Source organism: Hyaena hyaena, unplaced genomic scaffold, assembly GCF_003009895.1.
Source record: "Hyaena hyaena isolate Hyena2069 unplaced genomic scaffold, ASM300989v1 scaffold_477, whole genome shotgun sequence".
Classification (NCBI taxonomy): domain Eukaryota; kingdom Metazoa; phylum Chordata; class Mammalia; order Carnivora; family Hyaenidae; genus Hyaena; species Hyaena hyaena.
Window position 1 is genome coordinate 960,212 of NW_024081112.1, and position 17,953 is coordinate 978,164.

Here is a 17,953-nt window from a genome sequence, read left to right on the forward strand (position 1 = left end):
AGATGTTCAACAATGGTCTGTGCTGGATTCAAGGACACACACATTACTTCCTTTAAAAAATATCCGACATGCCCAATTATTTAGAAAATTCAACTCACTACAGACAAAATTCAATAGAAGGGAGGAAAGCATATATCATAAATTCTAGAAATAATAAACACCACATGGAGGACGTTCCTTTCTCACATCAGCAGAGCTGCTTTACGGTCTTTTGACCACTTTCACTTATTCACTCAACATTTACGGGACAATTTTCCGACAGATGCTGGAGATACAAAGGCGCCTTCGTTTTTATCCATCCAAACCTGACAAAATCTTCAGTTCCATAACCAAATCCTCTTCAGTGCAGTTTTTCCCAACTCACCCAAAGTAAATGCTTCTGTACCTGTAGGTTTAATTCAACAAATACCGGTTATCTACCGACCCCATGGAGTGTCTAGTCCACAGTAAGTGACCAGAGAATTTTTGAGAAAAGACCGGAAACGTCGGAAGCGGGCGACTTCTCTAAGGACATGTCCTTCTCACGCAGGTGTGTTCGGACTTGGCCATCCGCGCGGCGTCTCGGCTGTTTTCCAGCAGCTCAGCAACCACACAAGACCCAAAGTCGGAGAGGAGAACAAACCTACTCCTCACATCACTTACCCTGTGCTAGCTGGGGCCTGAAGACATATTAGCGACTTAGAAGCCTTCAGGGCGGTTAAGACTTTCCGGCAAACACCGCCCAAACTGGCCGCTGCCATGTCTCCACAGAAAGCAAGCTACCGCGGTTTCTCCAACAGTGACGTTACTTCCTGTGTCTCGGCCCGACCGGATGGAGAAAACAGAAATAGGCTTTGCCCTCACTCAAGATGGCCGCTTTCCGGCTTCGCTCTCGTTGGTAAATTGGCTCTTTCGGCTCCCGTTACCCTCCCCAGTTTTTCACTTGCCCATAGTAGCCATGGCGGCCATGAGTTTATTGCAGCGGGCCTCGGTCACTGCAGTGGCGGCTCTCTCTGGCCGCCGGCTTGGCGCTCGACTTGGATTCGGGGGCTTCCTCACCCTTGGCTTTCCGAAGACTGTCGGTGGGTGCTAGTTTCGGGAAAAGCGCGCTCAGGAGATGTGGAATGAGAGATGGAGAACTCCTCCCGGGTGACCTTGGTGGGGATCTGGAAGGAACTGGGAGACCTTGCGGGCTTGGGGTTTGAGAGGAGAGACGGAGCTGGGGCTTTGTGAAGAGATCGAGGGTTTTCCTGAAATAATTAAATCGATCGTATTTAAATCATTAATTAGCATTTGTGAAACACTTTGCTACTCAACTATCACAGTTGGTGCTAATTTGCGTCTCAAGTTGAGGTTAAAAAGGCACAGAGCTGAGACCTAGGTCTCTCCGGCACCGGATTCTCTCTGTACGTTCCTCCCGCCCTAGGTTCTAATCCCACAAGGTTGTAAGTCATGTTGCCCTGGAGCTCACTGATGCTAAGTAGGGAGGTGGAGAGGCCCAGGGCTAACTCTTCCAGTAGGCACAATGCCTACACGATGCTTTTAGGGTCCATGAAAATGTTTTATCTTTCTTTTAAAATCAGGAGGGAAAAAAAAAAACCCAACCACCCTGTAATGTTAATGAATATGTGGTAATGAATCCAGCCTGAATTGTATTCGTTTTATGTCAACGCAGTCATAAAACAGTAACTTTTAACATCTTCTTAGAGTGGAAGGGGCCCATGAAGGAAAAGTCCGTAAGTCCAGGAAAGTCATAATGCAGTCATGGGAGGGTTGTTTGAAGCTTCTTGGAAACTGTTGACCTCTAGGAGAATGAATAATTAAAATAGCAAAGCCTCAGATGCATTGTATTCAATATTATTCTTTCAAAAACTCTGCAAAGTAAGTACAATGTTATTACCCCCATTTTACTAGTGAAGGAACCGTGATTCCATTATTACAAAAATAATGCACTACAGCACCAAATGTAACAATATTTATTGAACACCTATATGCCATCTTAAAGATCTTAAAGATATTAATTCATTTAATCCTCTTGATCAAAAAGATACTATAAGCTCTCTGCCCTCTGTAATACAAGTATGTAGAGAGGAAGTGTACGCGAAAGCCAAAAGGATCATCAGCCTCAGAGTATCTTTCTCTATGTACTCCTTTTTTTCTTCTCCCAATTTAATTTGAATTATGTCACTTCACATAGAGACTTGTTGCAAAAATGATGGAAAGAACTCGTGGAATTCACAGATTTCCATCAGGAAGTTGAATCTGTTAAAAAAAAAACTACACGTGCTAACATTCCTTGATAAAAATCCCTTTGTAAGCCATTTCTGATTACATATATTCTCCTCTTTAAATACTCCTTGGTGACGGTATTTACTCATGTCTTGCTGGAGATAAACTCAGGTAAAAATACCACTCCCAGATCCTCTTTATACATTATTCCCCCTTTCTTGGAGTTCTGGAAGGATAAATACCAATAATCTACACGCTTTCCACTGGGACCAGGAAAGGATCTAATAGCTATATTAGAGTCTGTGTTTCAGCCTTATACCTGCTTTCAAAGGTATTTTGCAGGTGGTTTCATCTGTCACTGTGGAATGAAAGGTTTTAGTCTGTTATATTATTGCTTATGCCTGCCCTATGAGACTGTAAGACCCAGAAGTAGAGAACCTTGTTCTTTTTTTCTCTGGAGCTAGATTGCCTATGTTCAAATCTTGGCTCCATAGTTTAGTAGCTGTGACCTTGGGTCATCATATCTCGGAAGCTAAGTGAAAAGTACTTAATTGCTTGGAACCTGTGTTTATTTTTTAAAAAGGAGATGTTTATTACAAGTGTGCTTATATTCTGTTGACAGGAAAATAAATCTAATCTCTTTACTATTGGCAAGATTTATAACCCTGAAATATATTTCTGCATAAGTTTGCATCTTTCTAGAATGTCATTTTGAAAGGTACTTGTCTCTTACCATAAGAACTGTTAAAAAAAAAAAAAAAAGAGGACGGTAATTTTAATCTACCTCATAAGGTAGTTGTGAAGAGCGAGTGGGAAAATCTACAGCACCTAGATTTAGGAGCACTGGCCTTCTAACAAGCCCTGGGATCACCCCTTCCTTAAACATCTAGTACTGTGATGTAATGGTCATTTATGGTCCTTGAAAACTTTCTCAGGAAATAAGCAGATACAAGTGTTCTATTTAAATTATTTATTAAGTGTCTAATATCAAGGTATTACAGAAATAGCTTAAGTTCTTCCCACAGCTGCAGGAGCTTTAATTTGAAGACTGATGTGTGCACATTATGGTTTTAAAAAACTGAGAAGAAAATTTCAATTATTATATAAACAAAGTAGTATGGAGTTAATTCAGATGTAGAAGATGGGGCATTTTATTTTTTTTTATTTTTTATTTTTTTTACAAATAGTTTATTGTCAAATTAGTTTCTACATAACACTCAGTGCTCATCCCCAAAGTGCCCTCCTCCATGCCCATCCCCCCTCCCCCCCACATCCGTCAGTCCTCAGTTTTTGTCAGCATTCAAGAGTCTCTCATGGTTTGCCTCTCTCCCTTTCCCCCACCATTTCCGCCCTTCTTCTCCCCCTTGGTCCTCTGTCAAGTTCCTCCTAATCCTCCTATACGTGCAAACATATGGTATTTGTCCTTCTCTGCCTGACTTATTTCGCTCAGCATAACCCCCTCAAGGTCCATCCATGTTGCTTACACATGGCCAGATTTCATTGTTTCTCATTGCCATGTAGTATTCCATGGTGTAGATAAACCACATCTTCTTGATCCATTCATCTGTTGATGGACACTTAGGCTCTTTCCATGTTTTAGCTATTGTGGAGAGTGCTGCTATGAACATTGGGGTCCATGTGCTCCTATGCCTCAGCATTTCTGTATCCCTTGGGTAAATTCCTAGCAGTGCTATTGCTGGGTCATAAGGGAGTTCTATTGTTAGTTTCCTGAGGAACCTCCACACTGTTTTCCAGAGGGGCTGTACCAGTTTACATTCCCACCAACAGTGTAGGAGGGTGCGAAGATGGGGCATTTTAATTGGACTCTGGATAGTTGTAACAGGTGCAATTGGCAGAAAAGTAGAGGATATATTTTCTGATATATCTGAATATGTGGGTCTTGTAATAAGTGGATGTTGAGAGAAAAAGCTTAAGAAAGGAAAGAGTGGAGAGTGGAAGGACTGAATACAAAACCAAAGTACCTTAACTACTTTGTAGGCTGCACAGAGTGTTTTAGCAGGAGACCAAATCAGTAGTGTATTTTGGAAAGAAGCTTCTGAATATTGGATGACTTATAAAAGGGTATTAGTTACCGAAGCCAGTGAGGTAAAGAGGGCAGGAAAGAAAAGTTGAAACTTAGAATCAAGAGGCCTTGACAATTGATGAGTGAGGGGTAGGTTCAAGGAAGATGAGTGAGATTTTTAGCCTGGGTAATTGAGTTGGTTGGAGTCATTACCTGGGGATAATCTGAGAATGAAGGAAAGAAAATGGCTAGTTTTGATTGTTGTCTTAGAGACACAAAACCTACATTATCGTGTTTGATCTTCACAAATATCACAGTTGTCAAAAACCGTGTAAGGCGTATTCACCCTAATATTTTTAGATTGTAAGCAGATGGCCTGACTGCATCAACAACAAATCATGAAGGCTCAGAATGTTTGAGAAGAGTTTCATGCTATGAAATAACACTTTAGAACAGTTAATAATAATAACAGTAATAAAATAATAATAGGTACTTAGCACATTTAATGACATGAATAACTTGTTTAACAATAAGGGTAATTATATGTAAAGAAAACAAGTTCACTTTACTAACTGTATTAACATTGCTAGAATGCAGCCAGACCAAGCATTCTTCCATAGTTTTTGTTTGTTTGTTTGTTTGTTTGTTACATTTTCCATATCTGTTAATAGTGTAATTCATAATCAGTTGTCCTTAAAACCAGTAGAGTTTAATCCATGTCTTTCTTTCTGGGTGGTGTGTGTGTGTGTGTGTGTGCGCGCGCGCACGCACGTGCGTGCCTGTCTGCCTGCCCAGTTGGAAGGGAAAGTTGGGAGTACACTATCTCTTCTGAGTAGATTTACTTTCAGAGAGTAAGGAAGCATCCCAAATAACATTTAATTTACTTAAGAAATGTAAATTCCACCATATTTATTGAGCATCTACAATGTGGCAGATACTTAAATGTACTGGAGATATAGCACTGAATAATGCAGTCCTTGACCTCATGGACTTCAACAAAATAGTCAGGCTTAGTGTGTATTGTTCTAAAAGAACTAACCAAATGATATGAAGGAGGTAAGTGGGAGGCCAGCTTTAGATAGGGTAGTCAGAGGAGACCTCTTTGAGGAGGTTACATTTGATCTTGTAACCTGAAGGTCCTGAAGGATGGAAGTGTGGAGGTAACCATTCAAAGAGCCTGAGGAAAAGCTTTAAGGCAAAGAGTATAAAACTTGAAACCCGGAAAGAGTTCTTGGAGTTGGAAGGAAATCATCGAGACGGATAAGTTGGAAAGGTTGCCTTTTTGTTCTTAGACAGGCCATGTGTTCAGATTCTTTGAGGAAAAGGATCGTAGACATCCTCTAGGCCAACCCCCAGAATACCCTTGTTACATCCCACTGCTGATACTTGAATAACTCCAGAAAGGGGACTGGAGAGGCAGTCTAATTTTATTTTGAACCACTAAAATTGTTAGAAACTTCTTCCTTGTATTAAGCTGAAAATTACTTTCACACATTGATCCTGCTTCTTCCCTTCAGGTCAACACAGACTACTGTGACCCTTTGTTATGGGATAGCCCTCCAACTATTTAAGGACACTTCTCTGCTTTCTACCCAGATTTCTTTTTTGTAGGCCAATAGTTGCATTTCTTTAGGCTTCAGTATATCAGTTTCCAGGTTGTTTGCCATCCTGGTTGCTTAAGTTGGGATATGCTCCAGATCGTTCCTCTAAAACAGTGTACTCTGGGATGGACACATTTCTGCAGGTCTAACTAGGAGATGGAGGTGGGTGTTCCTCCTGTTTTGACCCTATACTTCTGGTACATAAGATTAGGATTAAATTGTCTTTGACTTTCTTGGTAACCATATCACACCAATGACTCTTCTTAAGTCTGTGAGCAACTTTTGGGAGGTCCAATCAGGACTTTCCACTTACTATATTTAATCCTTTTAGATTCAGTCTTTTGTAAATGTGTATGAAGACTTTTGGGGATCCCATTTCATCGTCAGTGTAGTAGCCATTCTTGTGGCAGTAGCTTTGTGTCATCAGGAATGCCATTTTCACCTCATCCAAGGCCATTTGTAGGAATCTTGACCTCTCAGGGTTTTGGATGGAGCCTTTTGGCAGGCTATTGGATTAAGTAATCAGCACTTTTTGGGTATAATCAGTCAATCAGTTACCCATTACAAATTCATCCAATTTGTTACTTCTCTCACCTTTTAATTCACCTTTCTCATATCCCCCACCCCCACCATCCGGTCTGAGTAGGAATCTTACTTCTGGGCCTGTTTTTTTCTGACAAAGAAACATCCTGTTTCTTTTCATTGTTGGAAAGGATAGCCTAGCATAGGGCCAACACTTAGTAGGCACTTAAATAGTTATTGAATTAATGAGTGGTTTGTACTGTTAACCAGGTCTTTTTTTCCCACCTAGTCCACAAAGAATTCCAATGTATCGTTCAAATGATTATCTGAAATATATAATCACTTTGTCACATTCTCTTGTTATTTCAGAAACTTTAGTGGTGTGAATTGTACACAGTAAATTCATACCAGCTTCGAATTCTCTTGTGAGCTAACCTCCTAAATTCATCGCAAGCTGCTATTAGGCGATGACAAAATTAAGAATATAGTTCCTGCCTTCAAGACATTTATATTTCAGTGGAAGTGGTGAAAGCAAGTAGACATGTCACTAGAATATATAGCCATTCAGAAGTAGGAAAGATCTCATGTGGTTGGTAAGAATGTTGGTTTTTGGAGGATAAAATGTCACCTGGACCTAATGTAATCAAGAGAGAGAGAGGCATTCCAGATATTTAAGCTTGAACAAAGGATACAAATCTTTATGACCTCTATTATAACTAAAATTACTTTAATGGGAAATTAGTTTTGTATTCTGCAGTGACTCCCATGGGAAATTTCTTTGAATATAGTTACATACCGCAGAAACCATAACCTCAATTTCCCAGTAACAGTGAGATCCTTTCCTCCGTCCAGCACTGAGGACTTAGGATGCTTCCAGGCGTCCAAGAAAGGGAAATCCTGTAGAAAGGCTTGATTACATAACATCCAAGGGAGAATTTGAAAAGGAGAGTATTTATAACCAGAAATGGATTACAGGGGCGCCTGGGTGACTCATTTGGCTGAATGTCCAACTCTTGATTTCAGCTCAGATCATGATCCCGGGGTTGTGGGATCGAGCACTACATTGGGCTCCACACTGAGCGTGGAGCCTGATTAAGATTCTCTCTTTTTTTTCCCTCTCTCTTTCTCTCCCTCTTCTCTCTCTCTCTCTCTCAAATAAAAATTAAAAAAAAAAAAAAAGAAAGAAATGGCTTACAGAGCATTTTATCAAGATATATTAGAGTGCTTACTTTTGAACACCTTCAAGTTCCTACTGGAAACATGTAGAATAAATATCTTTCCATCTGTTTTGCTGCAAGTCCCTGATGTATATTTCCTCATCGTATGAAGTGACACAATTTAAATTAAGTTTATTTATTTTGTAGTGTTAGCAAATATTTATTGCAGAGATAAAGATAATTAGCCTACCAAGAGTATCTAACTTCCCTGCCTGCTCTGGAAATAGCAGACAATTCAGACAGTTATTTAGATATCTCTTTAAGGTTGAATAAAAATGAAGAGAGCTAGAGTTTACAATAGTACATCAGTCTTTGTTTAAAGATACTCTATCTGCCTTGCCTTTAGTACTCAAGTATGTTTTATCTTAATTCATATTAAATATTTATGAATGTACATTTTCTTATAACCTGATTTCATCTCAGAATATAACAGTATACCCTTATGAGCCTTGTATATATAACATGGTAATTTAATATTGCCAGCTCCTGTGCGACACAGTGGAGATCATGGGAAAAGACTATTTATCATCAAACCTTCTGGATTCTATGACAGGCGTTTTTTGAGTTTAATGGTGAGTTACAAATGTTGCTGAACTAAACTCTTTACATACAAATAGGATTTTTTTGGCTTGTTTAGAAAATAGGCATCTTTCATTTTGTTAAAGGTGTTATTTTGTAAATTCACATTTCTTTTTTAAAAGACAATTGAGATTTTGTAGTAATGTCTGATTTGTTACTGCATTTCTTTTTAAATTAGTGAGCCTTTCATTTTTCATAAAAAGGGATTCATATTTATTGGAGGTAAAAAATGAGCCATTCCTTTATTCAAAGGTTGTGGGGTTTTCAAATATAATCTGTATTTACTGTGCACGCACATGTGTGCGCACACACCCACACACATTCACTAACGTCTATAAATTGTAAAACTTTGAAAATGGATTCATTTGGGGATAATTATTTGTATTACTAAAATATTCTTTAAATTCCCAAGGAACTCATTGAAAGACTTTTTTAAACTACATTATTTTGGGATACAATTTTTTATTCCTGTATTGTTCAGGAACATTGATTTCAGAAGATGAAGTGGGGGACTGGCTATATATATTTGTATCTCAAGTCTCTCTAAGGAAAAGTAGAGGCTTGGAAGATGGAAGATTGTCTGGACGCTGCCCTCTAGACCCCTTGCCCGCCCATTGTGCTTAATGCCCTTCCCCCTCCTGATTGAGCTTTCATTTTCTTGTCATGATCAACTCCAACTCTGTACAGTGGCTGACAACACCCAATGCTTTTGCACTTTCCATCTTAATACAAAAGTTTTCAACTTCTATTACATTGCCTTAACCAAAAATGAAAAATCACTTAAACATATATTGCATTACCTTTATACAATTAATCCTTACTTTTTCTTTCATTTTTGGTGACAAAAATAGGCATCTAAAAGAGCAAAAGAAAGTCTCAGAAATAAATAATTTGGTACCACATCTCTAATACGGCAAATTTATTTTACAGGCAATGTAAGGAAATCAAAAAGTGTAGACAGCTTCAGAGTGGAGAAAGAGATTTAGGTAATGGTTATGTTACGTGAAAACTATTTTTTAATCTCAACAGAAATTCTACATTTTGTTGACTGGGATTCCAGTAGCAATTGGCATAACTCTGGTGAATATATTCATTGGTAAGTACCTCTCCAACCAAATTAGTAAATTTTCAAAACCCATGTGCATTAATAACAGAAGGAAATTATGGATGTTACAAGGAAAAGTTATTTAAATAATAAACAGAGGCATGGAATTTTATTTTACAGTAACCAGATCTCCACCAGCAATAGTGTACAATATTTTGGGTTTTTTTTTTTTTAGTTTTTTTTTCCCCCTCCAGAACCTTGAAGGTCACCAACTGTAGAGGCCACAAAAGACTTCAGAAAGCCTTGTTTTCCACCTTGTTGTTTTTCCAAACCAGCTTTGACAAGTCTGAATAAAGAAAATAGAAAGAGATAGAGGTGGAAGAGAGGCTAAGGGATGGAAGAATTTTTTTATGCATGCATCTTGGACAATGTAAAATTATAATCTAAAAAAGAATGAAACTGTGAATGACAGTAAAAATTAGATTTTCATGGGAAATTCTGCCTAAACTACTAACATCTTGAATCCTAAAATGTTTTGTCTAGCAGTGGGTAGGGAAAACCGGAAGGAATAATGTTTCTTTCATTATATTTTGTTACATTGTATAAAAAAAGTGAAACTCTCCTATAATGGCTTAGACAATAGACAATGCCTTACCAGTAGAAGACCTCTAAAAAATATCTAATGAATGAAATGATTTTCAGCCACGTTAAAGTGAATCTAAAATATAGGTGAGCCTTGAGCAATGTGGTGGTGTCAACCCCCTGCTCAGTAGAGATCCACATATAAGTTTTGACTCCCCAAAACTTAACTACTAATTGCCTATTGTTGACCAGAAGCCTTATTGGTAACATAAACAGTTGGTTAACACATGCTTTGTATGTTTTTTATATTTTACAGTATATTCTTGTGCTAAAGTAAGCTAGAGAAAAGACAGTGTTACTAAGAAAATGATAAGGAAGGGGTCACTGGGCGGCTCAGTCAGTTAAGCATTCTGACCCTTGATTTCAGCTCAGGTTATGATCTCATGGTTCATGTGTTTGAGCCCCACATCAGGCTCTGTGCTGAGAGTGCGGAGCCTGTTTGGGATTCTGTCTCTCTCTTTCTGCCACTCCCCTGCTTTCACTCCCTTTCTCTCTCTCAAATAAGCTTAAAAAAAGAGAGAGAGAATACAGTACTGTACTGTAAAAAAACCCAAGTGTAAGTGGCCCCATGCCGTTCAAACCCATGTTGTTCAAGGGTCAACTGTATTTGATACCTTCATTGGTAAAAGATTTCTTTAAAACCACAAAAGGTTGGTTTCTTACTTAAATAGTGAAAGAATTAATATTATAAACTCCTGATACTAAAATTGGACATCACTATTTTCTCTTATTAGGTGAAGCTGAGTTAGCAGAAATTCCAGAAGGCTATATCCCAGAACACTGGGAGTACTTCAAGGTTGGTACAGGTCATGAAAGTTACTTTCTGTTAGTGTCTTGTCAGTGTACTGATCAGTGTCTTAATTTAGCAATTATGATATCTTATATTCAATTTTTGGTGTGAGGGAGATAATACATTTTGTGCTCACATTTTACAAGCAACTTCTTTTGGTAATTTTCTGCATTTTTTTACTTTATGCTTTACGGTTTTTTTAAAGAATGACTATGCAGTGCATTCTCATCCTAGCATATTAACAGCCAGAATTTATCTTTTTTTTTTTTTTTTTTTTTTTTTTACAAATAGTTTATTGTCAAATTAGTTTCCACATAACACTCAGTGCTCATCCCCACAAGTGTCCTCCTCCATGCCCATCCCCCCTCCCCCCCACATCCATCAGTCCTCAGTTTTTGTCAGCATTCAAGAGTCTCTCATGGTTTGCCTCTCTCCCTTTCCCCCACCATTTCCCCCCTTCTTCTCCCCCTTGTTCCTCCGTCAAGTTCCTCCTAATCCTCCTATACGTGCAAACATATGGTATTTGTCCTTCTCTGCCTGACTTATTTCGCTCAGCATAACACCCTCAAGGTCCATCCATGTTGCTACACATGGCCAGATTTCATTGTTTCTCATTGCCATGTAGTATTCCATGGTATAGATAAACCACATCTTCTTGATCCATTCATCTGTTGATGGACACTTAACAGCCAGAATTTATCTTAAGTTCAATGCCATAGGAAAGATGTTACCAATAGTCATGCTTGCTGTTCTTTATCGATCACCTACTGTGTAGCAGGCACTATGGCAGTGTTTTGCAAATACTATCATATTCCATATGAAATATGCTATTATTATTCCCAATTCAGAGATGAGGAAACTGAGGCATTATAGAGGATAAGTGACCTGTCTAAAAGGTAGGGCTAGTATTGAACCTACGCAGGTTTGACCTGAGAGCCTGTGCTGTCATTTTAGCACACGGACCCTGCTAGTAAACCAGCAGCCGAAAGCAGCATTGGGTTCAGCGCTGAAGGTGCAGGGCCTGCGTGGGCATCTCTAAAGTTAATCCAGTTACCTGTCTTCAGAAGTGTTGTAGTGAGAAGGCCTTGAGTGGAGGATATACTATCATGTTTTATTATCTGAACTCTATTTCAGAAAAGAAATCTATCATTAATATAGCATTATTATATCTTAAGGTAAGCCATACCAATAGTTCATCTGTGCTGAGAGAAGGAGCTTCAGTTTTTGATCATCAAACTCTGGGTTTAGCTCCTAACCCTGCCACTTATGATACTCAGTGTACTACGGTGTGAAACACAGGTTTTGGAGTTAGATAGATCCAGTTTGCATCCAGAATCCAGCACTTAGTAACTGTATGACTTGACAAAGTTTGCTTATCTGTAAAATGAGGACAAAAATAATATCCACCTAATGGATTAAAGTGATTTAAAATACACATAAAATAGTTGGCATGTAGTTCATAGTTTTGATTTGCCAGAGATGGCCAATTTAAAGAGTAGTGAACTGAAAGAACAAAGTAGTGTTCGGAAAATAATAATAAACACATTTTCTCTTGTAGCATCCTATCTCAAGATGGATTGCCCGAACTTTCTTTGATAGTCCTGAAAAGAATTATGAAAAAACAATGGCTATCCTTCAAATTGAAGCTGAAAAGGCTGATTTACGGTAAAAAAAAAAGGGGGGGGGACAGGGAAGGGGGTAGGAAAGAAACTCCTTTCTTATTATTGCAAGCCACAAGAAAAAAATTAAACTGTTTCAACACTATAGGATGCTCCATGTGAAAGAATGAAGATGGGGATGGAATTAGCCTGTTTAGAGTGGAATTTATGAATCAGAAACTGAGAGACTATCAGTTGATAATATCTGTCAGAGTAAACAGAATTCTTTTAAAAATCTCACTCTTTTGGGGCACCTGGGTGGCTCAGTCGGTTAAGCATCTGACTTGGGCTCAGGTCATGATCTCGAGGTTCGTAGGTTTGAGCCCCACATTGGGCTCTGTGCTGACAGCTCGAGCTTGGAGCCTTCTTTGGATTCTGTGTCTCGCTCTCTCTCCACCCCTCCCCTGCTCACACTCTGTCTCTCTCTCTGTCTCCCTGTGTCTCTCAAAAATAAAATAAACATTAAAAAAAATTTTTTTAATTCTCACTCTTTTAAATGCAAGAAAGCCCTCTACTCCCCCCCTCTCCCAATTCCCTTTCCTCTTCTACCTAGTCTCATCCTTAAAAGTGACTATTTAAATATTTCATATATATGTTCCTAGAAGAAAATTGATGCATTAAAAATGTATTATGTATATCATTTGAAAATATATTAACACAAGTAGAATCCTCTTATAAACACCGCTTTGCACCTTTCCTTCATTTCACCTAAATATATCTTGGTGATCTTTCTAAATTTTTTTTTTTTCAGTGTTCCTATTTATTTCTTTTTTTTTTATTTCTTTTTTTTAATGTTTCTTTCTTTCTTTTTTTTTTTTTACAAATAGTTTATTGTCAAATTAGTTTCCACATAACACTCAGTGCTCATCCCCACAAGTGCCCTCCTCCATGCCCATCCCCCCTCCCCCCCACATCCATCAGTCCTCAGTTTTTGTCAGCATTCAAGAGTCTCTCATGGTTTGCCTCTCTCCCTTTCCCCCACCATTTCCACCCTTCTTCTCCCCCTTGTTCCTCTGTCAAGTTCCTCCTAATCCTCCTATACGTGCAAACATATGATATTTGTCCTTCTCTGCCTGACTTATTTCGCTCAGCATAACCCCCTCAAGGTCCATCCATGTTGCTACACATGGCCAGATTTCATTGTTTCTCATTGCCATGTAGTATTCCATGGTATAGATAAACCACATCTTCTTGATCCATTCATCTGTTGATGGACACTTAGGCTCTTTCCATGTTTTAGCTATTTGTGGAGAGTGCTGCTATGAACTGTTCCTATTTATTTCTGAGAGAGAGAGACAGCATGGGCAGGGGAGGGTCAGAGAGAGATGGAGATACAGAATCTGAAACAGGCTCCAGGCTCTGAGCTAACTGTCAGCACAGAGCCTGACACGGGGCTCGAACCCACGAACCGTGAGATCATGACCTGAGCCGAAGTCAGACGCTTAACTGACTGAGCCACCCAGGCGCCCCGGTGATCTTTCTGTAATAGCATGCACCCCATTCATTTCAGTGGCTGCATCATATGTTTTGCTGGATGGATGTACCTTAATTTTTTTAACCAATCCCTTGTTGTTGGTCCTTAGGTTCTTTCTAATTTTTTTTATTATATACATAGTGCTGTGGTAAATATCCTCATACACAGACTTCTGCATATTTATTTAGTATATCTGGAATATAAATGCCTAGCAGTGGCATTGATATACCAAATGATATGTTTTAGATTTTAGATAGATGTTGCCATACTCTTTCCCAAAAAGTTGTATCGGTTGTTTTTTCTGTCACCAATAGATGATAATTTCTGATTTACATACCATTTCCTGTAAATGGAATTTATCAAACCTAAACATTTTGCTGATAAGATAGTTGAAAAGTGTTATCTCATTATTTGAATTTTATGTTTTTTTGTAAGGTTGAGTATGTTTTCATAAATCTACTAGTTGTTTGTATTTGCTTTCCTGTAAATTGCCCGTTTTTCTAATTTATACATTTAACTAAAATATCTTTTTTTGTTGCAAGTATCCTCTTGCAAGTATTTTCTTGACTTGTCATTTGTCTTTTGATAGTGTAAATTTTTTGTGACAAAAGTGTGTTAATGTTTCAGGTTAACAAGAGTGTAGGAGTAGTAATATGTTTCTGAACACTTACTATATATCAGTGATTTAGTTACTATATCTATATTTACTCATTTAATTATTGTCAGGTTTGTCAGTCTTTTTCTTTAGCTTTTGGGATTTTGTGTCATGCATAGATCTCTGATAGTTTATATTAAATAGGGAAATGTAGAAGTCTAAAATTATTATTATTTTTTGGGGCGCCTGGGTGGCTTAGTCGGTTGAGCGTCTGACTTTCGCTTAGGTCATGATCTCACGGTTCGTGGGTTCGAGCCCCGCGTCGGGCTCTGAGCTGGCAGTCAGCTCAGAGCCTGGAGCCTATTTCAAAGTCTGTGTCTCCCTCTGTCTCTGACCCTCCCCTGCTCACGCTGTCTCTCTCTCTCTCTCTACTAGAAATAAATAAAAATATTAAAAATATATATTTTTTTAAAAAAATAAAAATAAAATTATTATTTTTTTAAAAAAATAAAAATAAAATTATTATTTTTTTAAATGTTCGCTCATATTTCCTTTTGCTACTTTTAAATGTGATCCTGTCTGAGATTAATTTTAGTGTTTATAGTGAGGTTTACATAAGTCATATGTACCCATTAGGTTCAGTGGAGTTTTGACCAAGGAAAATAGGTGTGTAACCATCACAGGCAAGGTCATTTCGATCACCTACTGAGTCTCTTTCCTATGCCTTGCAGTCATTCCCCATCCCCTACTCTTGGCCCCAGTCTACCACTGATCTGCCTTCTGGTTATTCTCTTTTAAACTCTGTAGTTTATAGAAATTGCTATGAAACAAAAAAAAATATTTAAATGATTAAAAGAACATATGATTGGCCTTTTTCCTAGATATGTAATCATACATGTATATACTTAGATATGTAATCATACACGTATATACTTACTGTATGGAATTGTCATTATGTATTTAAGAGCATGGAACAGCAATATGACTCATACTTAGGTAACATTGGACTTTTTTGAACTTCAGACATACACTTTGAGTTCCAGTTAAAAGATAGATCCTAGAATTCCTTAGACATATGAGATTTTAAGTAATTTCCAAACAAAGTAAAAAAAAACAACAAAAGCCTAACTTCTATCTCCAAAGGAAAGATGCTGTTGTGAGGATGGAACAGGAGTACCTATGTTTTTTAAAAAGTATATGTTTAGGTAGGGGCACCTGGTGGCTCAGTTGGTTAAGCATACAATTCTTGATTTTGGCTCAGGTCATGGTCTCATGGTTCATGGGTTTGAGCCCCACATCAGGCTCTGCACTGACAGTGTGGGGCCTACTTGGGATATTCTCTCTCTCTCTCTCTCTCTCTCTCTCCCTCCCTCCCCCCCTCTCTCTTTCCCTCTCGGCCTCCCTTGCTTGTGCTCTCTCTCTCTCAAAAATAAATAAACATTGAAAAAAAATTGGGGGCACCTGAGTGGCTCAGTCGGTTGGGTGTCTGACTTCAGCTCAGGTCATGATCTCATGGTTTGTGGGTTCGAGCCCCGCGTCCGTGTAAGACGGTCCGTGTCCGGCTGTGTGCTGACAGCTAGCTCAGAGCTTGAAGGCTATTTCAGATTCTGTGTCTCCCTCTGTCTCTGACCCTCCCTTGTTCACGCAGTCTCTCTCTCTCTCAGAAATAAATAAAAAACACGGGGCACCTGGGTGACTCAGTCAGTTAAGCGTCCAACTTTGGCTCAGGTCATGATCACACGGTTCGTGGGTTCAAGCCCCACGTCATGCTCTTGCTCTCAGCTAGCTCAGAGCCTGGAGCCTGCTTCAGATTCTGTATCTCTCTCTCTCTCTCTGATCCTCCCCTGCTCACACTCTCTCTTTCTCTATCTCAGAAATAAATAAAACATTAAAAAATTTTTTTAATTAAAAAAATAAAAACATTAAAAAATAAAAAAAATTTTAAGTATATGTTTAGGTGTTTAGAAAACTGAAATATAAAAGAAAGATACAAAATAGAAAGGGACTATCTCCCATAATTGTCTCCCCTTAGAGATAACTATTATTTTTGGCCCTCCACATTTTTTAATACTCTCTGCATGTGTATATATGCATGGTCACAAATGATTAGTTTCTGTTTTTTAGTGAAATGGGAAGATGCTATACATCTTTGCATTTTTAATCTAATCCTATATGTATCATCTCTATTTACTATATACAGATTTCTTCATTTTTTTAAACAGGTGCCTCGTAGTCTCTTGTAAGGGTAAAACCAGTCCATTTCATGAATATTTTAATATTTGCATTTTGGGTAATTACATTCTAAGAAGTAGAAAAGAATAAGGATGATATGATATATAATTCTTATAAAAAAAAGAATATACTCTCTTACACAATCACAAAGGTATGTAATCAGTCATAGATAGGATTAGTGAGCTGGTTAAGATTAATAAAGTGCATTATTTAACTGCGACAAATTTCCAGTCATATAAAATTTAATATGTAGTCTATAAAAATGGAAAGGAAAGGTTTCATGGAGAGGGACTGTTTCAGAAAAATATGGTCTCAAGAGGTTTTTTAAAAGGCAAGAAAATAGGAAATATATTACCACTATTCAAGTGAAAGTGGCCTGTCCAGATAAAGAGCCGGGCCAAGAAGAAAGAGTAGATTACCAATTCAAGTGAATTAAAAACAGTATCTGTGGGATAATTACATAAGCAAGATAATGAATGTCAAAAATAAGCCCCAAATTTTGCTTATAGGTGCCTATCAGATGCATACACATCAATCTGTGGAGGTATATTAATACTTAAATACATACATACATTAATAATTAATTTCGAGAGAGAGAAAGAGTGTGTGTGTGAGCATGGAAGGAGCAGAGAAAGACAGAGAATTCGAAGCAGACTCCTCATGGTGAGTTCAGAGACTCGATCCCATGACCCTGAGATCACGACTTTAGTCGAAATCAAAAATCTGATGCTCAACCGACTGAGCCACCTAGGCACCCCTTACATAAAGTACTTTAGATAATATCTTACACAAAAGCAAAAGACTCTCTTTATGGAGATAATTCACTAATTTTGCAGTTGGAAATGATGGAATCACAATATTGCTGTTTTGTTTGTTACAGGTTAAAGGAGCTAGAAGTCCGAAGGTTAATGCGTGCAAGAGGTGATGGTCCCTGGTATCAGTATCCGACCATTGATAGGGCACTAATCGATCATTCTCCAAAAGCAACTCCTGACAACTAATCCTTTGATTCTCTAAACACAAAGTATATTCTCTTCAGGCGAAAATTAATATAATCTGTATTTTTGTTCACATGATGAATAAAAGATCTTCCATTATTTTTTTTTTCCTCAGCATTGGTTCAGATTAGTATTTTGTGTTTGATTATAATTTTTTTTTTCAGTTTTACTGAGGTATAATTGACAACACTGTAAGGTATTTGAAGTGTATATTATGATTTGGTATACATTGTGAAAGGCAGATTAAGATTTGATTTGTGAGTTTTGGCTTCCTCCTTTAAGAAGGTATATATGTAAATATAGAAACTTGGACAAATAGGAATTTGTGAACTCCTAAAGGTGTAACTTTGAAAGTTTAATGTTTTATTT

General features: G+C 38.0%; 2 protein-coding genes across 4 annotated transcripts in view; one reads left to right on the forward strand and one right to left on the reverse strand.

Moving 5' to 3' along the window:
- The window catches only part of MRPL47 (mitochondrial ribosomal protein L47), a 31,327-nt gene extending 30,499 nt beyond the window's left edge, over positions 1–828 (reverse strand). Inside the window, exon 1 of one of the 3 annotated variants that reach the window (XM_039254327.1) lies at positions 643–828. In XM_039254327.1, the coding sequence (XP_039110258.1) occupies positions 643–740 (98 nt within the window). In that variant the 5' untranslated portion in view covers positions 741–828. Of the gene's footprint in view, positions 1–360; positions 488–642 lie in introns of those variants that run through there. The other 2 variants (XM_039254329.1, XM_039254328.1) reach the window with 2 other exon arrangements.
- Positions 829–903: 75 nt separating this feature from the next.
- Positions 904–17,701, forward strand: NDUFB5 (NADH:ubiquinone oxidoreductase subunit B5). Its single transcript, XM_039254330.1, has 6 exons — positions 904–1,061; positions 8,055–8,143; positions 9,180–9,246; positions 10,572–10,633; positions 12,186–12,292; positions 17,467–17,701. The coding sequence occupies exons 1-6, from the start codon at positions 938–940 to the stop codon at positions 17,585–17,587; spliced, it is 570 nt and encodes a 189-aa protein (XP_039110261.1). The 5' UTR covers positions 904–937; the 3' UTR covers positions 17,588–17,701.
- The last annotated feature ends 252 nt before the right edge of the window (positions 17,702–17,953 follow it).

Coding starts and splice junctions, on each gene's coding strand:
- NDUFB5 (XM_039254330.1), top strand. CDS start 938: ATGGCGGCCATGAGTTTATTGCAGCGGGCCTCGGTCACTGCAGTGGCG. Junction 10,634..12,185: donor AACACTGGGAGTACTTCAAG/GTTGGTACAGGT, acceptor TTTCTCTTGTAG/CATCCTATCTCAAGATGGAT. Junction 12,293..17,466: donor GCTGAAAAGGCTGATTTACG/GTAAAAAAAAAA, acceptor TGTTTGTTACAG/GTTAAAGGAGCTAGAAGTCC.